At 57.8% G+C, this 26,392-nt stretch overlaps 1 protein-coding gene across 3 annotated transcripts in view; it reads right to left on the minus strand.

Annotated features, from left to right (window-relative positions):
* Nucleotides 1-912: 912 nt before the first annotated feature.
* The window catches only part of TRAF3 (TNF receptor associated factor 3), an 89,383-nt gene continuing 63,903 nt past the window's right edge, over nucleotides 913-26,392 (minus strand). For 2 of the 3 annotated variants that reach the window (XM_059685725.1, XM_059685716.1), the window contains exons 3-11: nucleotides 25,574-25,625; nucleotides 22,218-22,322; nucleotides 21,250-21,417; nucleotides 15,664-15,744; nucleotides 13,071-13,145; nucleotides 11,270-11,362; nucleotides 7,280-7,420; nucleotides 2,957-3,131; nucleotides 913-2,227 (exon numbers count right to left, since the gene is read on the minus strand). In XM_059685725.1, the coding sequence (XP_059541708.1) occupies nucleotides 1,656-2,227; nucleotides 2,957-3,131; nucleotides 7,280-7,420; nucleotides 11,270-11,362; nucleotides 13,071-13,145; nucleotides 15,664-15,744; nucleotides 21,250-21,417; nucleotides 22,218-22,322; nucleotides 25,574-25,625 (1,462 nt within the window). In that variant the 3' untranslated portion in view covers nucleotides 913-1,655. The remainder of the gene's footprint in view (nucleotides 2,228-2,956; nucleotides 3,132-7,279; nucleotides 7,421-11,269; nucleotides 11,363-13,070; nucleotides 13,146-15,663; nucleotides 15,745-21,249; nucleotides 21,418-22,217; nucleotides 22,323-25,573; nucleotides 25,626-26,392) is intronic. The other variant, XM_059685734.1, reaches the window with a different exon arrangement.

Below are 26,392 nucleotides of genomic sequence, written 5' to 3' on the forward strand. Positions count from 1 at the left end.
GGCAGGCAGTCTGAGCCGGCTGGTCGCGGGGGCTTTCGGAGAAGCGGCCGCAGGCGGTGGGTCGCTGGCTGGGCCTGGGAAGCACCCGTCACGTGTAGCACCCGTCGGTTAGCACCCGTGGAGCGTGCTGCATAGCGGAGGGGAGGCAGGGCGCGGCTTCTAATCACAGTTGGACCATTGAGAGAAGGTAAACAGTGAGTTGAGAAAATGCCGGTGGGGCGGGCGCAGGCCGGGCCCAGGGGCCCCCAGGCCACCCTCCCGAGGGCGGTGGTCCCGGAGGCCGGGGGTCGGCCTGGCAGGCCCCGGAGCGGCGGTCTCTGGAATGCTCGAGGGCCCACGCCTGTGCCCAGACCAGGTGGCTCACCTTGGGGCCTAGAGATTGGGGTCTGTGATAATCAGGGGTAACTGAGCAGTGGGGCCCCCAAAGCCGAGATGGAGCTGGCTCCCCCCAGCAGGGGCAGAGCTGCCTGGCCGGTGAGACAGAGCTAGCGGTCGTGGAGGCTGGCCGCACGGTCACTCCCTAGAATCGGAGCACACAGAGCCTGGGTCGGGGAGCAGCGTGCAACGGTAAGGCACAGGTACAGTATGCCGCCACCTCTACGCAAAGATGTCGCTTCCGGAGGTCGGAACAGAATGCAGCAGTATGACAGAATGGAGGGACACCTGCCGTGGCCACCTGCAGCACACGTCACCCGCCCACCCGGCGCTGGACGCCAGGGTCGGCGCTGTCGGCGATCGAGACCGTCGGAACTCGTGGGCACAATTTAAAGCCTGCAGGACTTTGTTCAGAACTCCGAAGTTCAACTAATGCCCTATTTTAGGGTGAAAACAATTATAAATCTGAAATGATGCACAGCATCCATGAGCAATTTCCTTTCGTAATAATTTGAAGTAGTGTCATTGACTACGACAGATATTGAAGGTTTACATTTCTAACGAGAAATAACACAGATTGAATATTCTCTTTCCTATCACAAGTGATAACCAGTGTTGGATAGTTTACATTTTCTTCCAAGAAATATAAGTCTATCAACGTTTTAAAATAAAATGTCTGCAGTAACCATTATCTTAGAACTTTAAATTAAAAAATGATTCTGAATTTAGAGACTTCCAGAAAAGACCGAGGTGACTTCAGGGTCTTCTGACAAACAAATCATTAAAACAGAGACCAGGTGAGGCCTTAAAAATAGACAATATGCTGTATTTGAAACAAGATTGCACTCTGGAGCTTTAGAACGCATATATCAGAACTGCATTATTATTTCATAAACTCTTCTTTACTTAACATGCTGACATGTCCAGCTAGCCCAGGCGTGTGTGCATGTGGTGGGTGTGTCTTTTGTGTGTTCAAGTTTCAGGAAGAAAACTCATGGTTCTTTTCGGAGCCTATGTGTCTTCCACCTTAACGAATGAGACCTTTAAAAATGGAAATGAACCTTCTCCGACAGCAGTGTTCCTCGCCGCAGGATAAAGAATTCTTCAGTGAAGTGTTGCTAGTCTATAGAAAGCGTCCCCGGCTGGCTCCTCCCGCCGGCCCGCGGCCGCCTCCTGCACTTCCTGCTCCACAAGGTCCTCGCTGAGCGTGAGGGCCCCGGCGGAGACAGCAATTCCAACCCCGAGGAGTTGCCTTCTGCTCAATCCGCCCCCCGTGGCCGTCAGGGGTCAGGCAGGTCCGAAGTATCCACTATGACTTTAATAAAAATGGTGTCATCCTTGATGTACGTCCCGTTCTCCAGCACAGTCTGCGCCACGAACACTGGGCAGCCGGAGGCGATGTTCATCTCCCCGCTGGGCTTCTTGAAGCTGCTGCTGTTGGGGTCGGGCTTGAACGCGTCCCCCAGGTGACGCCGCGAGGAGCCCTGGTCCATGAGCATGAGCGTCACCTTCTGCTTGAAGGGCCAGGGAAGCAGCGCGTCGTACTCCCCGCGCATGATGACGAAGAAGAGCGACAGGTGCGTGCCCTTGCCCATGCCGTCCCCGTTCAGGTAGACCCGGGCGCACATCTTGTAGCCGAAGTAGCCGGTGTAGAAGGGCTGGCTGTACAAGGACAGCGTCTTCCCCATGACGGCCTCCTGCTTCCGCCGCTTGTAGTCACGGATCTTCCAGATAAGCACACCGTTGTAGCTGGCGGTCTCCAGCACCTGGAAGCGCAGGTCCATGTCGGCCAGGCGGATGTCGTGGACGCTCAGCATCTGGTCGTGCCGGCTCAGCTGGGACTCCAGCAGGCCTGGCGGGCAGACAGAGCGGACAGAGGGTGAGGGTCTCAGCGGGTCAGAAAGGGAGAGGCCGACCCTCACCAGTGTCTGCACTAAACACTGAGAAACCACCGAGGGTCCTGGCGGTGGAGGACGAACGCCACGCAGCCGACCTGACACGGGCCCACGCACCCAGGTGACGGCTGCTGAGATCACCAGCCTGGGGTCCCTGGGCACCTCTGCAGCATCCACAACGGGGAGCCGCTGGGGGCAGGGAGGGCGCCCCTGTCCTTCCAGCCCAAGGCTCGGGGTCGTCTGTGCCCCGAGTTCCAGCGGCTCCTCTCCCACCTCATGTCCTCGTGCAGCTCAGTCCAACCCCACATGTTCCTCTCACCACCAGTCTTTTCACGCAAACACTGAACATTCATTCAGCCCCGAGTCACAGGCCCAGAACTGCCAGCTGACACGTGGGCGTCACGAGCACCGCCTGGCAGGCCCTGCCCTCCACCTGCATCCCCCCACTGGCCTTGCACGGAGGGGATGAGTCTGTGGGACCCGTTTCTTTCAGCCAAAGACGCCTCAGCAGGAGGCCTGCCGCCTGGGCACACGCTGCACCTGTAACGGACGTCCGGCCCCAGGTGCCGAGGGGACCGCCTACCCCTCAAGTTTGAGCCGCAACCCGCACCGGGGGTCGCAGGCGTCTGCGACGTGCGCCCGGTCCCAGCCCCTCAGACATGTCACTGCCCGCTGCCCTCGCTCACCTGTGTTGCGGGCCGCCTGCCCTGAGCTTTTGTCCACGCTCTCCAGCTCGGTCACCCGGTTCTGCAGGGACTCCACGCTGCTCTTCATGCTGTCTGCTTCCTCCCAGTTCTGCCGGAAGGGGCGGATCTCCTTGTCCAGCTCTTTCAGTTTCTCTGCTTGGCTGTCGATTACTCGCTTCCAAACCAAAGGCATCAAAAGGACAAACACAGTTAGCGCTCTCCGGAGACGCCGTGCCACCACTGAGAGGCTGGGTGGGAGCGGAGCGGCCAGCTCAGGGCCAGGGCAGCCCCGCCCCTGCCCCTGCACACAGGCCTCTCGTGAATCTCGGGAGACACGAGGGATGAGAGTCCACGTTCCCAGAGGGGACCGAGCTCGGCACAGGGTCTCACCCGCCGATGGCAGGGCAGGCGGCCCGCGTCCCTCTGTCCTGGGGGTCTCAGGCTCACGCTGCAGTGACACCGCGGGCCCTGTCGGAAGGCCTGTCCCGAAAGGCACCGAGCCATCAGCAGGGGCCAGTGTGGCCTCCTCCCTGGTGCCTGGGCCCAGGGCCGAGGGAACGGAGCCCTGGCGGGGGTGGGGTGGGGGGTGAGGGGATTCCCTCCGCCGCTGCTCCCTGCTCCACGTCCCATGCCCTCCAGGCCACAGAACACCACACTGCTGGCCCACACGTGCTATTGACAGCGAGGTCTGGCTTTACGCTATTTTAACTTTAAAAATATTTTTATGGATTTCAGAATGGAAAGGAGAAAGAGAGAGAATCATTTATTGGCTGCCTCCTGCACACCCCACACTGGGGATCAAGCCCACACCTCGGGCACGTGCCCTGACTGGGAACTGAACTGTGACCTCCTGGTCCATAGGTCAATGCTCAACCGCTGAGCCACGTGGGCCGGGCTCTGCTATTTTAATTTAGATAATTCAGAAAACCTTTCCTCCCGGAAACACACAGACCATTTACATCTCTACAGGGACTGGAGGAACGAGGCCTGCACTCCAGCTAAAGGACTGCATGCCCACTGCCCAGCCCAGGCCGGGACCTAAAGAGTTTTCACTTCTAAAAAGAATTTGCATTTGTGACATACAGCTCCTGGAGGCTGGGCAATGCGCCCCATTAAACTGGGGGGGGGGGGGCAAATTCACTTCCCCTTTTGAAAGCCTATTTTTAAACACGTAAGTTTCAGCACCTTTGGGGGCTGTTACTAACATGAAGGAACAAACACGGCTTACTTTTTTGGGGCAAAAGCAGTGTTACTCTTCCTCTTCTTTCCAAGAAAGCCTGGCATGGGCTCGTGTTAAAAAGGAAAGACGATTCCTCCTCCTATGCACGTCACTTGTTTTACTCTAAGGCGGGGGCTGTGGCGTTTCCTTGGCCCCCGAGTCTGCTTCCGGGGCACAGCCCTGGCGAGCACACACCCGAGGCGCCTGCAGCAGGTACGCACTCGCCCTGTGAGGTGACAGGCGGGGCTCCCCGGGACTGTAAGGAAGCCGCAGCGATCGGCGGTCGTGAGTGAGGCTGAGGGAGCCAGGAGCCGGGCCCAGGACACGCCCCGCACGCATGTCTCACGGAGCCTCCTGCACTCCCCACCCCCCCAGGGAGGGGCCTGGGACAGCGGCTGTGGGCGTGTGGTCACCCCAAAGACAGAGCTGTGGTGTCTGAACAATGAGCTCCCGTACGGACAGCAAGGCCCGGCTCTGGAACGCGGGCGCGCTCACGGGCACATGGGTACACAGACTAGGCTCACCCCAATTCTGTAGGAGGGCTCCACGCAGCGGGGGAACGGCCCTTTCAAATGACCGTCATCGGACGAGCAGCACTGCCTGACCCAGGGGCCGGGCTAGGCCGCGCGAGCGCTGAAAAGCCAGCACAGGCGGCTCCACCTGGCAGCTGCAGTTTCCAGGAGAACAGACCCCAAGCGCGGGCGTGGGGCTTTCCAGATAAACTGCGGCCGCGCACACACCATGTGGGCACCCCGGGCGCGGGGCCTGCCTGCAGCGCACCAGCCCCTTCCTCGCGCACGGGCCTGCAGCTGGGCCTCTCTGTCACCGCAGCGCCCGTCCCAGACCCGCCACCGCCGGAGCCTGGGTCCTCCCAGCCCCTCCTGACAGCGGGACCTGGCCTCACAGTGTACCCAGGCTGCCTTTCTAACTACGGAAAAGGCTCTTTAAAACGTCCAATGTTAAGCTGACACACTTCACTTCCACCCGAGTCGTCTGCATCCCTGTCCGTGGGAACCCTCTGCTCAGAGGCGCTGCCGCTGCGTCCGGGACTTCAGGGCCCACTGGAGGGTCAGAGTAGCCGGGTGGGTCCTGGTGCACGGGGCTGTGGGACAGCGAGAGGGTGGGGTCCGCCAGGCTTCCTGGAGGAGGCGGCATTGACACCTGAGGTGTCTGAGGAGGAGCCAGAGCCAGGAAAGGTGGGTGGGGGAGAAGACCCATTTCTCCGCGCTGTGGACACACAGGTGACAGAGTGGCCGGTCATATAAGTATTTCTGGCCACAGCACAGCATTTAAGACAAACTTCTCCGGGCAGCTGGGGCGGGGGGGTGGGGGCGGTGTTTGAGCCGAGGAAGGAAGTGATGGCAGGTGTGTGTGTGCGCCGGGCTCGGCTGGAGAGGGGCCTGCAGGGACAGCAGAGGAAGCGCCTGGCTGGCAGACACATCTGGCGCGCAGCCCATGGGGCTCAGAAGACCCGCGTCTACTGAGACGGACAGATTTTCTCTCCTCCAGCCACGCACTGGAACCTCCCAGCAGGGTCAGCGATCAACGGCACTCCACTCCTGGCTGGATTCCACGTGAGCCTGCGGGGAGCCGAGATCAAGCCGGCTGGAGCCCCGTTTACATACGGCCTGTCCCCAGGTCCTCTCTCTGGAGGACACCAGCGAGTGGAGGCCCTCCTCGTGAGTGCGCGGCGGCCGCTGTGCGCTTCACCTCACCTCCCGCAGCCTGGCTTCCGCCTTCCTTAGACCTCATGGGTGTATTCAATCACAGAAGCTTTAAAGTATAACTCACACGCAGTGGAATGATTAAGCTCTACAGAAAAGGACATTAAATTCCAACTTTTCTCACCGAAAGAGGAAGTGAATGCAGAGAGAATCCGGAGGTTTCCAGTGAGGGCGACTATGACCTCATCATCAGATTCCAACCTCTTGGTTCACTTGAACCCACTACCTATCCACGTTTCCTACGCTGTTGGTATTTTTAACAGGTGTAACTTCCTCAGCCTTCCCACGCGCCCCTGAGCCCCAGGTCAAACAGAGCAGGTTCACGACAAATGGCTCGTCCTGCACCCCAGGCAGGTGAGGGCCCTGGTCAGGTGTATCAGTGGTTAGAGCACTGGCCTGTGCACAGGAGGGTCTTGGGTTAGATACCCGGGTCAAGGGTATGTACCTGGCTTGCAGGTTCGATCCCCAGCCCAGGTCAGGGCACATGCGGGAGACGACCAATGACTCTCACATCGATGTTTTTCTCTCTCTTTTCCCACCTACCCCCCCCCCCCTAAAAATATCCTTGGGTGAAGATTCAACAACAACAACAATAACACAAAAATCACCACCAGGGACTTCCCGCAGGAGGCGTGCTGGTGGTTTACGACGCTGTGCTTTTTGGCTATCCAGCGCTAACGACCTGTACCTTTCCTAACACAACCTAGCATTTCAGTGTTTTTCCTCATCCCTGGACATGCACCAAGTCCAGACCAATGACGCTCTTAACGAATCCCTGTGCAGCACCTGAAGGCAGGCTGACCAGCCTCCAGGGCTGAAGCGGGCGGAGAGGCATTCCCGGAGACAACGGGCTGAGCTCGAGCGCCTCTCTTCCACGGGAGGCGGGGAAACACCCAAGCCGAGCCCGGAGGAGCCATCTGGCCGCGCCCTGGGGTGTCTATGACGCACGCACAGCACGAGCAAGCGCTGTGCAGACAGCAGCCACCACGACGATACACCGACAAGGGCCTCGGAGACCGAGCTGGCAGCAGGCGGGGACCATCCTCTCACCAGGCCCAGCCACACGCCTGCCTCTGCCCGGGCAGCTGTTGGCGCTGGACCCAGGGGGACGCGGGTGAGGAGCCCGAGAATCACTGGGAAATTTGGATCAAGAGAGTCTGCCTTCACTTCACCGTGGGAAGTGAAACTTGACACAGAACCACCGATGAACACGGAATCCTCAACAATAAAAGGGCTAATTTTTAAATCACGGGCTGTGAGCCTTGCTGCACCCACGGTGGGTCAAAGGCAGAGAGAGGGATGGTGCTCCCGGGAGAGGAGGGGGAGCCCTGTCCTGGGCCCGCCCGGCCGCCCTCCATCCGGCCAGGCCATGCCTCTTACCTGTAAGTGCAGTATTTTGGATTCGTTGTTTCGCAGCATTTCCTTCTGTCTCTCAATTTCGATCTCGAAGCTGCATATCTGGTTGTGCAGGCTCTGTATGCTCTTGTTCTTCTCCACACTCTCGTTCTGCAGCAGGGAAACCTGAAACGGACGCCGCCGTCAAGCGAGCAGAATACGGTTCAATGTTAACGAGCAGCCACTCGGCTTCCGGAAGGCTGGCCTGCGGGCTCCCTGGGCGGGTTCCGGGAAGCACCCTTCACCCGGGACCGCGCGGGCGATGCCCGTGGATTTCAGGACGAGGGGGACGCTCTCTGAAGGTTTTGCTGGAAATTAATGAGCCTCTCGCCGGAGAGGCTTTCAGACTCCGGCCGGGAAACGCACATACAGGACCCACTGGCCCGGCGTGTGCGCGTGCGCCCGAAAAGCAGGCATCTCAGACCGCGCTTGTCCTCACCCCGGGTTCCCTCTCTCACCCCGTTTGCTGTGAATAGTGTGGTCACAGCCCGCCACGGGCGCTCCCTCCACCTGGAGAAGCGCTCCCCCCAACCAGGAGGCCCGGTGAGGACAGGCTGCCCGCCACCCCCGCCCCAGGCGGGTCCAGGCCACCGCGCCCTTGGGTCCAATACCTTCCTGGGAAACCATGAGCCCCAGAGCCACCGCGCGGGGTCCGCAGCCCCCGGCAACCCCTTCACGGCTTTGTCTCGCGATTCCATGCGGGCAGCTGGCCCTTGAAAGGCGCCACCACCACAGCCTCTCCGCATGGAGGACCGTGGGGGTGGCAGTGCGGGGACGGCAGTGCGGGGACGGCAGTGGGGGGACGGCAGTGGGGGGACGGCAGTGCGGGGACGGCAGTGCGGGGACGGCAGTGCGGGGACGGCAGTGGGGGGACGGCAGTGCGGGGACGGCAGTGGGGGGACGGCAGTAGGGGGACGGCAGTGGGGGGACGGCAGTGGGTGGACGGCAGTGGGGGGACGGCAGTGCGGGGACGGCAGTGGGGGGACGGCAGTAGGGGGACGGCAGTGGGGGGACGGCAGTGGGGGGACGGCAGTGCGGGGACGGCAGTGGGGGGACGGCAGTGGGGGGACGGCAGTGCGGTGACGGCAGTGGGCGGACGGCAGTGGGCGGACGGCAGTGCGGGGACGGCAGTGCGGGGACGGCAGTGCGGGGACGGCAGTGGGGGGACGGCAGTGGGGGGACGGCAGTGCGGGGACGGCAGTGGGCGGACGGCAGTGGGCGGACGGCAGTGCGGGGACGGCAGTGCGGGGACGGCAGTGCGGGGACGGCAGTGGGGGGACGGCAGTGGGGGGACGGCAGTGGGGGGACGGCAGTGGGGGGACGGCAGTGGGGGGACGGCAGTGCAGTGACGGCAGTGGGCGGACGGCAGTGGGGGGACGGCAGTGGGGGGACGGCAGTGGGGGGACGGCAGTGCAGTGACAGCAGTGGGCGGACGGCAGTGCGGGGACGGCAGTGGGGGGACGGCAGTGGGGGGACGGCAGTGCGGGGACGGCAGTGGGGGGACGGCAGTGGGGGGACGGCAGTGGGGGGACGGCAGTGGGGGGACGGCAGTGCAGTGACAGCAGTGGGCGGACGGCAGTGCGGGGACGGCAGTGGGGGGACGGCAGTGGGGGGACGGCAGTGGGGGGACGGCAGTGGGTGGACGGCAGTGCGGGGACGGCAGTGGGGGGACGGCAGTGCGGGGACGGCAGTGGGGGGACGGCAGTGCGGGGACGGCAGTGGGTGGACGGAAGTGGGGGGACGGCAGTGCAGTGACGGCAGTGGGGGGACGGCAGTGGGGGGATGGCAGTGGGGGGACGGCAGTGGGGGGACGGCAGTGGGGGGACGGCAGTGGGGGGATGGCCGAGTCACCACAGGAAGGACCCCGGCGATGAGCCGTCCCAGCCGAGTCCCGCCCAGTGAGCACCGGAGGCAGCCCCCCTCCCCCCAGCCTCTGGACGTCGTGGTCTCACTGGGAACAGACGTGCTCCCTGCGGAGGACAGACTTGCCACCACCTGCGGCTCCGCTCAGCGCCGCACACTTCCGGGGGGGGGGGGGGGGGTGGACACAGGGCGCCTCCGCCCGCACCCAGGGCGCCCTGCTCGGAGCTCCTTTCCTTCCTGATGCCTTCCCTCGGGGAGCCCGCACCCCCCCCCCCCTCCGCACCCTAGCCTGGCCCCGCCCTCCCGAGCCCGGCCCCCCAGACGGTGCTGCTCCCTGGGCCGAGCCTCTGAAATGGAAGGTGTGACGGCGCCTTTACCTCCCGGTTTCACAGGACACTTTCTACAGTTTGACCCCGAATGTGAGGCCGTCTCCGAACCGACCCACATGCCACTTCCTGCCGCATGGCCCTGCCTGGGGCTCCCCTGCAGGACCTGCGCCAGGAGGAGGCCCTTCCTACAAAGGACATGTGGCCTCCGTTTTGGTCCAGCTCTGCTTTGGGCCCAGTGAAGAGCAAGGGTCCGACCGCGGGGGAGAGGGGTGCAGGGGAGGCAGCGTGGGGGGACGGGGCCCCTTGGGACAGACAGAGGCGGGACAGACCCCCCCGCACCAGGCGCCAGTGTCCGCAGAGCGAGGCTGCTGTGCTGTGCGTGTGGTCCTGGTGAGGCCCTTCCCGGTGGGGGGAGCCCGCACTGAGGGGCGGGCCTCCGGGCGCCCACAGGGTCTCAGCGGGGAGCCGCCACCCCAGACCCGCAGATGCTATGCAACTCCTGCGGCTGGATAAGCCAACTCACCCTCATGAGCGAGAGAACCTTTTAAATAAATGAGAAGGGAGAGACTAAAGCCCTGACATCTATGCCTATAAATTTTTTTTTTAATTCCTCACCCAAGGGTGTTTTTCCATTGACTTTTTAGAGAGTGGAAGAGGCAGAGAAACCTCGATCGGTCGCCTCCTGCACGTACCCGGACCAGAGCCCTGGCCAGAGAGGAGCCTGCAACCCAGGTCCATGCCCTTGATTGGAATTGAACCCAAGACCCTTCAGTCTGCAGGCTGGCGCTCGATCCACTGAGCCAAACCGGCCAGGGCAAAACCTATCCTTTTTTAAAGGCAGAAGCAGCAGTCTCCAAAGGAACCACCAAGAACAGAGCGTGGACACCACGGCTCACAGGACACCACACGGGACTCACTGAGGACGCTCCCTGCACGTCCAACGGACGCCTGCGCTGTGTGCGTGTGCATCTCCAGCTTAAGCATCTACCCCGACACGCTGCTTTATTTCAAGTACATGAATATTTAAATTGCCAGATTTAACTGAAAAGAGGCATTCGGATCCGCACAGACAAGGCTGACCTGGCTGCGCTCTCCAGGCGCGTGTGCTGGGCGCCCAGTTTTCACTTTGTCAGTAACCCGCAGGGAGTGATCCCAGGACAACTCCATCTGCTCTCAGAGGTCCTTGCCTTCTCGGAAAAGGCCTGCCGAGCAGCACCCCAGGAACCAGCTCCCCAGGAAGGGGCTTGCGAACAGCCCAGCCCACAACCAGCTCCTTGAAGGGCAGCTGGCGAGTGAGTCCCTCTGGGGAAGGGCCTGCTCGGTGCCCCAGCTCCCACAGTGCCGCTTGAGAAGCCAGTGGAGTGCCTGTGACATGAGATGCCGTCCTGGTCGGGGGCTGGCACCTGCTCTCCAAGGGCCAGAGGGCAGGATGTGAGCTGTGCGGCCCCCGGTGTCCCAGCTGCTCCACTTGGCTGCAGCCAGAGCCAGCGTGGGAAGGCATGAGCCCGGTGCCCGATGCGACTACATGTATAGGAGAGGGAGGCCTGCATGTGCGGCAGTCCCTGCCCGGAGCAACGCTAAGATAACCACACGATTTTTAACAAGCACGGCACATGTGCTGGCAGCAAAAAAACAGAACCAACGCAAGCGCCTTCACAGTGAGGCTGTGAGGAGAACGTACTTGACCGTCTCGTGGTGCCGCCCCTTTCACCCTCAGACAGGGAATCGCTACAGAGAAACGGAGGAGGCCACGGAGAGGACCAGCCGCACGTGGTTGTCCTACCTTCTTCTCCAGGGAGTTGCTCCACTCCTTCAGCAGGTTCACGTGCTGCACCGCGGAGCTGGCCTCGTGCGCCTTGATCTGCTGGTTCGTCCCCTGCAGAGCAAAGTGCAGGGCATCAGCCCTCGCCGCCCACACAGAGCAGGAAGCCGGAGAAGCTGAACGGGGAGGGGGAGCCTGGCTCCTGGGATGTGACTGACTGCCGTGCCCAGCGGCCCCATCCGCTGCCAGCGGGCGCACGGGAGGCGGCTCTGCAGTTGTATAGGGATCTCGGGCTCACGGCTTCTCTCCTAAGCTGCTCTCACCAGTGCCTTCTCGGCTGTTTCATACAACATCAAGAAACTGAATTTCAGACATATCATTTTCCTTCCTTTAGAAATTTATTCATTAAAATATAAACGGGTTTGGACAGCTTCAGTTACAGCTAGATACTGATACAGTAATCGAGTGACCATGTAATCAGATGAGGGTTCTGACTAATTCACCAAAACATGAACTTATCAGTGACATACACCGTAGCGGGAAATGTACTGCTCGCTGTTCTAAGGCTACTTAGGAAGTTACATAGAAACATAAATAAACCAGCTACAGAGTACATAAGATGCAGACCATCTCAGGAACAAGCACAGCAAATAGTGCTTCCATTCTTAAGGAAGTAATTGACAGGAAAATAGAATTTGTTTTGATATTAGAAAATTAAGAAGCCACAGGAAGCATTTTAATGATCTCCAAAACATATACTCTGTACAGAGAATATTCCTATGTATATGTTGACATAAGTGTTGCTATATGTCAACATATACATACGCAGACACAGAATGAAAGGTACTACACACGACATCACAGGGGCGAGACCCCGTCCCCAGGAGCCTGGGGCAGAGAGAAGCTACGTCCTCTTCAGGCTCAGGCTTGCACTTCCTGAGAAAATACTAGGACAGCATGTCTCGGTGCTAACTTCATAACGATGTGTGGCTCATACATAAAATTAAATATAAAATACTTCAATGGTAATAGATACTGTCTTTTCATAGTTTTAATATTAAGATGCACATTTAAATAGAAACTTAGTTCAAATTCACGAGCAATCTCAGACGTGTTAAAGAAAATAAAGAGCCGGGCCGGCGTGGCTCCGGGGCTGAGCGCCGACCTGTGAACCAGGAGGTCATGTTCAATTCCAGGCCAGGGCACAGGCCTGCGTTGCGGGCTCGATCCCCAGTGAGGGGCGTGCAGAGGCAGCTGATCCATGATTATCTCTCATCATTGATGTTTCTATCTCTCTCTCCTTCGCCCTTCCTCTCTGATATCAATAAAAATATATTTAACAAAATACATATATACTTAAAAAAATAAAAAGTCAGAAACAGGTCTGTGTGGCCATGACGAAGACGTCCTCTCCATGCTGCTGTCCCAGGAGGTGTGGCTTATGTGCAAAATGCATTTATGGATACACGTGTGTGCGACCCTTACCGCAGTGCACCGATACGCACACTGCTCACAGCAGCCGGCTGCACACTTACTCAGAAGCGTTACAGCTGACACCGCCATAACCGTAGCTGCAAACCCCGCCCGCCGTCAAGCCGGCACGACCCACTCGCGAGCTGGTTTCAGGCGGGAACACCCTGACTTCCTCTCGGCACAGGCGTCCGCCTTAACTCTCAAAGCCCCACCGTCACCCACGCCACAGGGTGATCCGGTTTCATGCAAGGACTCCAAGCCCAGAAGTGGCACGTTAAAATGCTAATGTAATAACTTGCTCCCATGGCAGAATGTCAGCGACTGGGAAGGACAGACATCGGATACTGACCTGAAAAACGCAGCCATAGCGCTTAAAACTACAGGTGCTGGGGGCATTGACACACTCTGACAAGTGGGCACTCAACTGCAACGGAAAGAGACGTGAGTTGTGGCACGAACATTCGCATGAAAATGTTCAAACAGGTTAAAGGCACAGGAGCACCCAGGCTGCACCGTCACAGACGGCGATTACAGCCGCAGGTGTCCCGTCACCGGCTCCCAGACTCCTCGGCAGTGAATTCACGGTATTGTCACGTGTGTACACAGATACACCAATATACGGAAATACGTTCACTGTAGCGTTGCTTAAACTCGAGTTTTCGTTAGGAATGTTCGAAACGTGACCTGCCGTCTGCAGTGCCAGAGATAAGAAAGGAAGAAACGTAAACTGAAATGCACATTGAGAGACTGTAAACGAAAAGTGCATGAAACACAAAAAGGAAAGCATCCGGGATGCAACTGGGCCACACACCTCATACACAGCACAACACACTTCCCAAGGAGCGGGCGCCGGGGGCCGCCGCCGCCCGTCCCTTCCCTGACTGCCCTGCAGGGCGCGCACGCGGTCTCCAAGGCCGCTGCGGCCGTGCTAACAGGAGTCTGAGCTGTCACCTCTCGCTGACGGGGATCCGAGGACCTGGGAGAGGATGACGATGAAGCTGCAGGTCGGCAACTGGTCCATACAAACCACCTACACCTGCGACGCCCCCTCCGGAGGCAGAAGGTGCTGGGCCCTGGGCTGACACAACGTAAGGGCAGTTTCTCCTTTTACTGAAGAAATACATTCTCATCAGGAAACTCCGGGGACAGACCTTCATAGGAACAATCAGGACCTGTCTGTTGTGGGCCGCAGCCACACCCCCAGTGCCTGTGGGGCATCACTCTGGTGGGGGGGGCACTGGTCTGCAGGACAAAGCAGGCCACTCCCTGTAGGTCAGCACTTGGGACAGAGAGGAAAGTGGCCACAGGACTGCTCTCTGTTGCGACTGCTATGAGGGCCGGCACCGAGGGACCCGACCGGCCATGGCCACCTGTGCGGTCTCTGAGCGGGGCAGCCCAGCACACCCAGGCTCCTCTGACCCCAGCCTGGAGTCAGGCCTGCACCCGAGGGAGCGCCTAGAACAGGGGTGGGCAAACTTTTTGACTCGAGGGCCACAGTGGGTTCTTAAACTGGACCGGAGGGCCGGAACAAAAGCATGGATGGAGTGTTTGTGTGAACTAATATAAATTCAAAGTAAACATCATGACATAAAAGGGGACGGTCTTTTTTTTTTTTTTAGTTTTATTCATTTCAAACGGGCCGGATCCGGCCCGCGGGCCGTAGTTTGCCCACGGCTGGCCTAGAAGGTCCATCACAGAGGTGCCGCCTGAGCAACTTAAACTTTAAAAGGACCTTCCACTGCCATCACCGCCGTCGGGACCGAACAGCCGGCTGTGCTGCGGGAGCAGAGTCCATGAGATTGTCAGGGCGCCGCCATAAATTCAGGGTCACACTTTTTCCTAAATTGGCTTTATTATCGTCACTCGCAAAGCCTTACAGAATTTGCAGGCACTTTGGAATAGAGGCAAGAATAATCTATACGCCAATAACACCTTTCACCAGAAACTAAAGGTAAATGCTGGTTGAAAGATTTTTTGAAATAAAAATAACTTCGAGGCAAAATGGAGGCAGCTTTCGTCCCTAATTCAGATAGCCCTGAGTGAGTAAAGATTTAGCAGAGTGTACAAGACCCTGAAATTATTTCAACAACAGACTCTGTGTGCGTTCACTTTAACAGAGCGGCTCTCTGGTTGTGGAAATAATCGGTGTGTGTTTCCCCGCTACTCGGAGAGGCACGTTCAGGGCCAGGGACCGGCCACCAGGCAAGGCCCTGCCTTCGCCCCGCAGTCAACTTGTGCAGGATGCACCTCGAGGGAGAGCGGCTCTTGGGGTCCTCCCTGCACCCCGCGTCTCCCACTCAGTGAGGACCTGAGGGGATGCACCCCACACTGTCTCCAGGGGTAAAATTCCCGGCGGCCAAAAAGGCTGAGGGGACTTCTCAGAGCAGAGCCCTCAGGACTCAGGGGACACACGCACCCAAGGAGCCCGCTGAGCCGATGTGAGCCCCAACGGCACCCCAAATGGCAACCAAAGGGGCTCCAGGTCAGGACTGGATGCACAGACATGAAGAACCCTGGGAGTTTTCCATCTGGGTACGTCTGGGGAAGGTGCCTTCCCAGTGGCCCCTGACACGCAGCCACTGGCCGATGCCACTCGCTGCCCACACCAACCCCGCCAGCAGTGGCCTAAGTGCTCCGGCAGCATCTCTGAACAAATCCATTTTCTTGAGCTAATCCTACAGTAATTCCTATTTTACTGATTTAAAAACAGCTGCTTTTAAAAATGGCATCTCCTTTGCTTGCACTGGAAGCAATCCCGTTTCCTCAATTCTTAGCAACACTCGTCCTGCACTGACACTGCGGCCTTTGTCGCTTCGGAACCTCCGACTCCTGAGAGCAGCAGGAAGGTTTCTGCTGTGACCTGCAAACCGAGGGTCTCGGAGTCGGGGAGGGTGTCCACGGCTCGCCGTCCTCGGACCCGGGCCAGGCAGCGGCGCCCTTACCTCGCTCCTCAGGAGGGTCTGGACCCTGCACTTGTGCGGGCAGGACACCACCACGCAGGGACAGTCAGTGTCTTCGTGTTTCTGCAGGAGGAAAGGAACCTGTCGTCAGCTCTGAAACATACAGGACCCGGAGGAGGCGCTCGACGTCCGTCCGGATAGGCCCTCACCCCGACAACGTGCTGGGAGAGCGGCCTCACGGGGGCCCGGGGGCCCTGACGAGCTGCAGCCCTCGTGGGAGCAGTGTGTGCTCTGAGCGGGGCGCCTGTGCCCGCAGCGGCCAGGGGAGGTGAGGGCGGGCTGAGACCAGCCCGGGCCCAGCCTTTGCTCTCGGGGAGACGGGTTTTGTCTGGCCTCTCAGTTTGGGGTCTGGAAATGATGCTTCTCAAAAGCCCAGAACAGCCAGACCTCGTGGGTAGTTAAATTACAGCCCTGAAATCCTACTGAAATTATCTTTAGTGCCTGGAAAATATGGGTAAAGTCTGCTTGAGCCCTTCTCTGGATAGCACCGATTTCAAGTGCAGGGCCTGAGTGACGGACTGATCAACTCGACGCCGCCGGCACCCGTGCACCTGTCCGTAAGTGCAGGAGGGGCAAGGGCACCGAGCACAGCTGACAGGCGAAGGGCCGTGAGAGCAGGCGGAGGCAGAACTGCGCGCTCAGCAAGGTGCCTGGGAGGCCCGGCCCCGGGACGCTCCCACCTCCTCCAGGTCCCAGCTCTCTCTGGCCTCCCAGGCCAGGCTGCTGAGCGGAGAGACGGGGGCCTGGCCCGGCGCCTGGGTCTGCCTGGGCAGGTGTGGAGCAGAGGACAGGTGGCCCATGTGGGCGAGTGAGCGGGGACGCTTCTCCTGAGGCCCGCAGGCTGCACCCTGTGCTTTCCCGCGTGGTTGTAAGGCCCGTCTCTGGGTCTGTGGCCAGCGGTGACCTTCGGCACACGCTGCTCTGCTGCTGGGCCAGGTCCGAGGTCCCGGGGGCGAGGCCACACGGCTCGGAGCTCACTGGAGGGCCCTCGACCACAGGCCTCCCTGAGGCACCGCGCTGGCTTCCCATCCTGCCCGCCTGTGTGCAGCATCCTGGTGCCAGGGGCCAGGTCTTCAGGGAGAAACCTGGACAAGAGCTCCGCCTCCGCCTCACCTGTAACGCCGGTGGCCGCGCTGGGAGGGAGGAGTCAGGCCTGGGCCTCAGAGCTCACCAGGCAACGCTCCGCCTCCTCCCCAACCTGCCCGTCCCATCCTCATGCACAGACCAGCCCAGAAGGACCGCTAGGGATGCAGAGAGCGTGTGTGTGTGTGTGTGTGTGTGTGTGTGGGGGGGCGCCCTGAGGGAGAAGTGGGGTGGGAGCAGTGTCCGGCCGCGAGGCCAGGCAGTCAAGGCCTCTGCAGATCTGTGCGCGGTGCCTGAGGACAGCTGTCAGGACGCAGGCTGTGCTGGGAGCCACGGTGAGGCTCTTTCAATGGGCTTTGACAGGTATCGCCGCCGGCCCCCCCCTCCCTGCACGCCGTTACCGTGTGGCGAGCGCCTGCCTTGTCAGCCCAGCACACGTCCCCCTCCCCCGTGACCGTCAGGGTGGCAGCGACCGGTGTGGGACTCCCCAACAGCGCGTGGCTGAGCAGGTTTCTACGTTGCTCGTTTATGTTCCCCGTGACTTGCCTTTCCTTGGCTCTCGCCCATTGCGGTGGGTGGGACAGTGAGCCCTCCCCCCGCTCCTGTGCACCCGGAAACTCAGTGTGGGCTCCCTTGGGAAGAGGGTCTGCGCGGACGTAAGGGGAAGATGAGGCCTCGCTGGATCAGGAGGGTCCTCACACGAGGAGGACACGCAGCGGGAAGGTGGCCACGGGAACACGGGAGGCCGCAGCAGTGAGGCTGTGGGCAGCGCACTCACAGCGCCCGGCTGGGGTGGGGGCGGGGTTCTCCGGAGCCTTTTGGATTTCTAGCTCCAGGACTGTTAGAGCATAAACTTCTGTTGTTTTAAAATACCAACTCTGAAGCCCCTTGTTACAGCAGCCAAAGGAGAACAGCACACCCATTAGAAAGCTGCTCATCGCCTGGTGCGCCTGGCTTAGTGAATGAGCGTCGACCTATGAACCAGGAGGTCACGGTCCGATTCCCGGTCAGGGCAGTGCCCAGGATTTGGGCTCCATCCCCAGTGTGGGGCGTGCAGGAGGCAGCCGATCCATGATTCTCTCTCATCATTGATGTTTCTCTCTCCCTCTCCCTTCCTCTCTGATATCAATACAAAAATATCTAAAAAGCTGCTCATCTATTGGCAAGAACTCAGCACATGATGAAATCAGCCTGTCAGAGTAAGTCGGACTTGCTGGGACACACCTGAGCTGAAAGCAGGACCAGCCCTGGCCTCACTTATCCGTGTGCTCCTGTTCAGTCCCACCGCCTCCCCCACAGTCACCACCCAAACCTCTGACCTCTGCTTCTATTCCTTTGCTTAAAAGGTTCCCTTACGAGATTTCTCTCTCCCATCCTCTCTGAAATCAATAAAAATATATTTTACAAAAAAAAAAAAAAAAGGTTCCCTCACACACGAATTTGTTCCAGACAAGACCCTGTTTTGTTGTTGTGGTTGCTTTTGAATTTCATCAAAATAGAATTCTACCCTCGGAGCCGTCTGCGACCTGGGCCGGATCAGGCTTCTCAGGCTACTCCGTGCACTGCACATGGTGCAGGCCCTCACCTCTCACAGGTGTGCAACGACACCGTCACACAAGTGTCCCTGGGTCCACCACCACCTGTGCCCCTCCCAGCGGGTGGACGTTGGGCTCTTCCCTGGCTCCCGCGGCGGCGCTGGCTCTGTGCGGCCACGGTCCTGGCGAGTGCACGGCAGCCTCCCCTCCCGCGAGGAGAGGAGCGGCTCACTAACTGAGGACAGGAATGTCCCGCCAACTCGTCTCCCAACGTGGCTGTGCCTACACATCCTCCCGTTACAACGCACATCCTCCCGTAAAATGAGATCTATGTAATTCTGACTTCTCACAAACGAACACAACCGACCCATCTTCGAGCATTTCCAGACTAAATGTAAAATCATGCTACTTGCAGCCCCGCTGATGTAACATCGATACCGGCTCACACATAGGAGAGAGGTTCCCACGAGAAGGAATGGTCCGGAGTGCCGATCTGCACCTTACTTAGCAGCACAGGCGTGGGGACTAACACGCCGGGCCTGGGAAGATGAGACGAAGGGAGAAGACGGGAATCGAGCTGCGCCAGTCCACCCGGGACGGGTGTGTGAGGAAGCGAGGGCACCTGCCTTGCTCGGGTCGTGCTCCTGTGCACGAGCGGGGACTGTGAGTTACAGGCCCTGGCAGACGGAAGCATGTGCCTTAACATACCTGGCACATCTGCATCATTAAACAGTTGATCACTAGAGCGCAGTGAATTTCCAAGAGTCTTTCCTGGCACAACTCAGGCCCCAAACTTGCTAACTATCTTTTTGTGCCTCTCACCCGTTCGCCTCTGCACCTGTTTGCCGCTGACAAATTTAAGACCCAGATCAAATCGAATGCTACCTGCGTACCGAGGCCCGCGTGGCCCCCCGGCTACCAGCCCGGCCTTCCTTGGGAACTCCACTCCCGCCACAGGGGCAGCGAGGGGAGGGGACAGACCGCCGTGTGTGCGCACCGCGTGCGTCCTGAGCAACCAGCTCAGCCAGGTCCAACAGGCACTCAAACGTCCCGTGAATCCTCCGCTGTTACTGTCACACCAGTCTCCTCACACCTGTCTGGAGTTCAGAGTCAGGTGCGTGATGTTTAATGGACACACTCTACAATTACTTCACAAATGAAAACTAATTACTGGATTCTATTCTGCAAATAGAGGCAAGTGGTTCTTGCAAGAAGCCAAGGGCATGTCTGACGGCAACCTGCCGCCGCGTGCAGAGCTGGAGCCTGCCCACTGGGGGCGGCCGCGGCACCGGAGGGGTCACCGAGGCCCTGCTCAGCCGTGACCGAGACTCCACTCGTTCCAAAGGGCAGGCCCAGCACCTCCCGGCTCCTCGCACCTGGGTGCGTCTACAGACTCGCAGGGGAAAGACTTCACAACGCGGGAAAGCCACAGGCATGAGAGAGTCACACAAACGTGAAGATGATAAAGATTTTGTACCAAAACAACAAAGACTTTTCCTGGATTCTGGTCAATAACTGCTTCAGAACATCCACCAGGAATGCGGCTGCGGCCCTGCACCCCCTCCCTGTCCCCCCATCTGATGACCCCACAGTCATCGCTCTGCCTCACCCCGAAGTCAGCTCCCAGCCCCTCCTGCGCAGCCTCCCAGGAGCATTGCCTGCCCTGCCCCTCACCAGGACACCCCTCTCCCGACCCCTGACAGCAGCCTCTCCTCTGCGGACCACTTTCCGTCTCAGCGGCCTGCAAACACCATGTGCCCAGGCTCCGTCTGACCTGGGCTCTCCAGTCACACCCATCCCATGGCTGCAAGGGCCAGGTGCTCATACCTTCTGGAGCCTGGACCACCCCGCTTTCCCCCTCGCTCCCAAGCCTCTTATCCCCCACGGGCCCCACCTTGGCAGGACGCTCCGGCTCCTAGAAATGCTGGGCGTCACCCTTAGCGCATACTCTATACTTGAGCCTTCAGCTCATCCCATTGGTTCTATCTTCAAAACTACCACAGGACCCCTCCCTCTGCCTGCTCTCCTTGTCCAGGCCAACATAGTGCCTCCCTGCCCCGCCCCGTCCACCTGTCATACCTGCTGGATGGACAGTGCAGGGAATGTCACCCCCAGCTCCCGGCTGCCGTCGGCTTCCTGACCCTCGGCACCTCGACTGTGTTCAGTGCTGGGAGTGCGCTGGCCTCACAGTCCCTATAGCCCACCTGCCAAGCTGGTTCCAGCTCAGCTGGGTCCCCTCGCTGCTCCCTCTGCTCGAGCTCTCCCGCACGCCACTGTGTTGGAGGGCGGCCGCAGGCCTGCTCTCCACGGCACCCACCGGACCACCCACCGTGTTCGCCATGGACCGTCAGGTCCCAGAACAACGCCTGGCGCTTAATAAATGCTGTTCAACAAATGGACCCATGCTGAGGGTTCCCACACCACTGGTTGTTTTCAAAGTTTGCCCTCATCCGCATCACCCCTCTCTCTTTAACTTACAGATAAGGGATCTGATTCTAACACTCGCACGATATTGAACTGGGCCAAAATAATCGCAGTCGGAGAAAAATGTGAACTCCACATCCCTGCGGACAGACGGCTGTGCTTCCACGCCGCAGGGCGCCTCATCCTGCCGACGCGATGGTTATCACAGGGCGGTAAGAAATGAGGCGATCCAACACGATTTGGGAGCCATTCCCTGGGACGAGTGAGAAAGTCTACCTCTTTTGAATAATTAGTCTTCATTTTTTTGGCAACCCAAGTGATAGTCAACCCAGGCAATGAAAATGTTAATTACATAAATGAAAATGAGTAAAACAAATGGAGCTTAACTCTGAAATGAAGTCAGATGAAGACAGCTATTTACGCCCGGCTTTTCTCTTATTCCTGTTAGAATAGTCACTTAAACGCTATTCTGCGGGCAGATCGCATCTGGCCCGAGCAGGCGGTAGGTGGAACGCGAATACTGCACCTGCAGCGTGATCATCGGGACTTGGCTTTTGCAGTGGCTGCACGTGGCCTCGCGGTATTTACAGGCCTTTTCCACGTGGTCGCGCAGGTCTTTCCTCAAGACCCTTTCTTTGCAGTCGGCACGCACACACGGGAGTTCTTCAAACTGGCAGTCATTCCTCAAGTGCACCTGGGAGACAGACAATCCCAAACTCTTAGTGGGCAGCAAATACCACGGGAAGCGCCTGATTTCAGCCTCCACACCATCAGCTCCCTCATAAACATTTCCATCTGCCCAGACCCGCTCTCCAGAGGAGAGTGACACAGGGTCAGAGACACTGAGTCCCACACCCATTCAGTGGCTCCTCAAACGATACTGCTCTGAAGAATTAAGAAAACTTCTCTCTAGATAAATAAAGGGTTATCTGCTAAGGACTTTGTTTTATTCTAATTCAAATATCCTTTCAGGATAAAATCTATAATAATAAAAGGATAATATGCTAATTAGACCAGACATCTTCCGGACGTCCTTCCTGACGAAGCCAGAGGGAAGCCAGCCCGGGTCCCGGTTGCCTGCTGGAGGAGGGAAGCCTGTGTCCCAGGTGCCGGAGGGAAGCTGGTGCCGGCAGCCGGGGGTAAGAAGGCCTACCCTTGCACGAATTTTCATGCGTCGGGCCTCTAGTGATACTAATAAAACAACACAAGAAGTTATGTGGAATTTCATGGTAAAAATAAGAGGTTTTCATGGATCTTCCAAAATTAAAATTCGATACAGTTTGCCTTCTGTTCAAAATAGGGTGGCCTCGCGTGGCCTCGCGGTGAGTTTACACCCAGTGGGGAATTCTGCTAATGGTGTCACAAAAGGGACGTTTCAGGGCCACGTGGTATGACTGCTCTCACGTGTGGCAGGTCTTAGATGATGAATGCCTAGGTGCACACACACTGACGGGGACGCGGTGTACACGGGACCCATGCGACCTCGGTACTGACCAGCAGCTGTCCCAGGGCTAACTGCTCGGCACAGCCGCGGCCGACGTTCCGGCAGTGGATCTGGAGGGCCAGGATCTCCCGCTTGCAGCAGTTATCCTTGAACACCTGCAACGAGGACAGCGTGAGAGGAGGGCAGCATCCCTCATCGCCACAGGCTGCTGCTCTGGGCGATGCAAAACCGCTTTGAAAACATCACACAAGCTTCCCTCACGCGGGCCGCAAAGCATGAGAACATCTTCATTTCCCACGTCTACAAGCAGAGGGGAGAAGCTGCCCCACTAAGAGACACAATTTATTTATTTAAACATATTTTCATGATTTCAGAGAGGAAGGGAGAGGGAGAGAGAGACAGAAACATCAATGATGAGAGAGAATCATGGATCGGCTGCCTCCTGCACACCCCACACTGGGGATCCAGCCCCCAACCTGGGCATGTACACTCACCGGGAATCGGACCGTGACATCCTGGTTCATAGGTCGATACTCAACCACTGAGCCACGCTGGCTGGGTAGAGACACATTTAAATAGCACAACCTTAATACTGTCTTTTACTAGAGAAGCCAAAGGGAACCAAGTCACACCGAACACTGAGAGGACGCTGGGCTCACGCTGACACAATCTCAGGCGGGCACACCAGGACCGAGCTCACGTTGGAACTCTGGACACTCCAGGAGCCGGCACCGTGAAGGTGGCCACAGGAGCTCACCTCTGGTCAAGGCTCAAGGGCAGAGCCTGGGAGAACTTGATGCCTGGGTAGATCGCTGACTACAGAAACTACCGTGAAAGGCAACATCTCACAGACGGTCAGTAAACCATTTATTTTGGTTCTTTCTCCGAAGAGTAAGTCACTGATAACTCATTTTTTAGCAAAAAGGAGGCATTAGCCTGCTATTAAAAAATCCTTTTAAATATATATTGCAAAGTTGATCCAGTAATGAAAATGTTTCCCTTTCAAAATGAAAACTCCTTTCTTTAATCCTGTTTCCCCTTTAGAAAACAGGTATGCTCACTCCTAACAACATGGTTACCGTTAGCCCTTGGGCATTTAATTCTAAGAAACTCCCACATGCTAGCGCTGTCACAATGGAAAACCAGACAGGGAGCCTTTCTCAACCCCAGAGCAGAGAGGCAGAATTGACAGCTGTGAAGAGTTAAAAATAAACTAATTTGGAGTCAGATCTAAGTCTCTATAAACAGGATTTTTAAAATAGGTCATAATTTAAGATTTGAAAGTCAAACAGGTGTTTTTAACCATAAGAAATAGCTTCCTTTTTGTGTCAAAGTTTCTGGAGCCATTTGAGTTTAACTTTATGATTGGAAACATAAGAACACGAGAAGTACAGAGCTTTAGAGCTCAAGAGCTCGGGCTGTGCACTACAGCTGAGGATGCCGAGGGCGCAGTGCCCTCTACCAGCGGGCTGACCTTGTCTCCCAGGGCCCTGCCCCACGAGGACCCACGGCGTGACTCATCTCATTTATGCTTCTTCAACAAAACTAGCATTTTCCCTCCAGCTATCAATGCCATTGAAAAATAGGAATTGCCCTGGCCGGTTGCTCAGTGGTTAGAACATGGGCCCAGGGACTAAAGGATCTCGGGTTCGATTCCTGGTCAAGGGCATGTACCTGGGTTGCAGGTTCCATCCCCAGCCCCATCAGGGCATGTGCAGGAGGCAACCAATTGATGTGTCTCACATCAATGTTTCTCTCTCCCTCCCTCCATGAAAAAAAATCCTTGGGTGAGGATTGAAAAAAAAAAAAGGAATAATACTGAATAATGAAACGAGAGACTAAGAGGCCCTCTCAGTCCGTTGTTTGCTGTTCCGACTTCTTCCCGTTACGTAGGTTAGACACGTGTTAATAAGGTTAGCTACAATGTTAAGATAAGGAGAACAGGGTGATTTGTTTTTCTTAGAAACATTCCCTTCCCTGTTACCAACCAAAGTCTTTAGAAATAGGTAAAGGCTTAGAAAGAAAAGGTAGGAGAATCAAGATGGGGGTGTAGGTAAACGCCAGTACTCACCACCTCCCACAACCACATCAAAATTACAGCTAAAATACAGAACAACCATCATTCAGAACCGCCTGAAAGCTGGCTGAATGGAAGTCCTACAACTAGAGAAGGAAAGAAGAAATAACCAAAACGCCAAGGATTAAAGACAAAGAGAGAATCTTAAAGGCAAGAAGAGAAAAGCAGTTAGTTACCTACAAGGGAGTATCATACGACTGTCAGCTGATTTCTCAGCAGAAACTATGCAGGCCAGAAGGGAGTGGCAAGAAATATTCAAAGTGATGAATAGCAAGAACCTACAACCAAGATTACTTTATCCAGCAAAGCTATCATTCAGAATTGAAGGTCAGATAAAGAGCTTCACAGATAAGGAAAAGCTAAAGGAGTTCATCACCACCAAACCAGGATTATATGAAATGCTGAAAGGTATCCTTTAAGAAGAGGAAGAAGAAGAGGAAGAGGAAGAAGAGATGAAAAATATGGACAATCAAATGGCAATAAATACATATCTATCAACAAGTGAACCTAAAAACCAAAATAAGCAAACAAGGACTCTAACGAATGAAATAAACTGGTGAATAAAAGAGAACCGAGGCCTGGCAGCATGGAGCAGACTGACGGATCTCGGAGGGAAGGGGGGAGGGAGGGAAGAGACTAACCAAAGATCCTATATGCACATGCATTCCCTAAGGACACAGACAATAGGGTGGGGAAGCGGGCGGGAACCAGGGAGAGGGGCAGTGGGGGGAGGCGGACATCTGTAAGACGCTCAACAATAAAGATTTAAAGAAAAAGAAAAGGAAAAAAGAAAGAAAAGGCAGATGGACACCTGGCTAATTCCATCTCTAAACTGCCGTGCGGGTCCCCAGCCGCCCTGCCCAGCCGGGCACCTGCCAGCGCCCGCAGCCGCTGCTCCTCGCTGCAGACAGAGGCCAGCCTGCCGGGCTGCAGCCACAATGTCGTGGCCTGCATTTAAGAAACTATTAGGTTCATTAATCGAAACATCGCAACCACGGGTTTTTATTGATATTTTAAGTACTTCAATGAGTCATTTCAAACTACAAGTGTGCCTGGCGGAGTGTGGCCGCACAGGGAGGGCCACAGAGACACCGGGAGGGGCCGGGCCGGGGGGAGCCCGTGGGTGAGCTGGCGCCTCTGGTGTCTGACAGGCGGCCCCGTGACCCCTATGAGCCCCGCGCACAGGCCCGTGGGCGGGGAAGGGCTGAAATCTCAGGATGCCGCGTGGGGGCCGGGAGCCAGCGGCCACACGGCAGAACGGACCGAGCGCCGCACGCAAACCGCCCCGCTCCCAACACAGGACAAAAACTGACAAGAACCCAGCGATACCTTATCTTTGACGATGCTCTCCTGACACGCAGTGCATTTCGGGCTGGCGGAGCTGAGGGAAAGAGGCAAACACGTCAGAGCGGAGCCCGCCTCTGGCCGCGGTCCTCGGCGCTGTGGGGTGGCCTGGTGGTGGAAGTGGGGCCGCAGGGAGAGGGCAGACTGGGGAAGGGTAACTTCAAAGGAAATGAGCAGAACAGCGAGGTCAGTCCCCTCTGGAAAGCCCCGTTCAGTTAAAAGTGAGATTTTATTTCAGAAACCAAAACCAGCCATGCGTGGGGCTCCTCCGTGGGAGTGCCCGGTCTCAGGAGCCACACTTTCTCCACGCGCTCGTCCCCCACGGAGCCTTCACAGCCCGCGAGTCACCCACCCACAGGGGGTCTGTCGGGGGCCTGGGCAGGACCCCAGGAGGGAGGCCGCCGCTGCGCTCGGGGCTGAGTCAGGAAGAAGAGGACACCTTCCCAGGCCCTGGGCCCTGCCGCAGGCAGCGTGCCCACACTGTGCCCACACGTGGTAGAGAAGACACTCGCTCACCCATGTCATTTCCGCTGGGACCCTGGACTCTGCCATGGCGGTGGGACTCGGCGGACCAGGGCTCCCGGGTCAGTGCATGCTCTGCGCACACCCGCTCCGCCACGCACGCACTGGGTGCCTCCTCGGTCAGGGGCGCCCCGGCCTCCCTGCTGCCCGTCCCCTCCCGCACACAGAGCACACACCATGAGGACGCCCCTGTCCCTGGCTGATGGCGTCTCCTCCAGGGAACTGTGAGCTCCTCAGCAAACTCAGCAACACAGTCGGGGGACGCCACGGACAGGGGACGCC

Source organism: Myotis daubentonii, chromosome 1 (genome assembly GCF_963259705.1).
Source record: "Myotis daubentonii chromosome 1, mMyoDau2.1, whole genome shotgun sequence".
Taxonomy (NCBI): Eukaryota; Metazoa; Chordata; class Mammalia; order Chiroptera; family Vespertilionidae; genus Myotis; species Myotis daubentonii.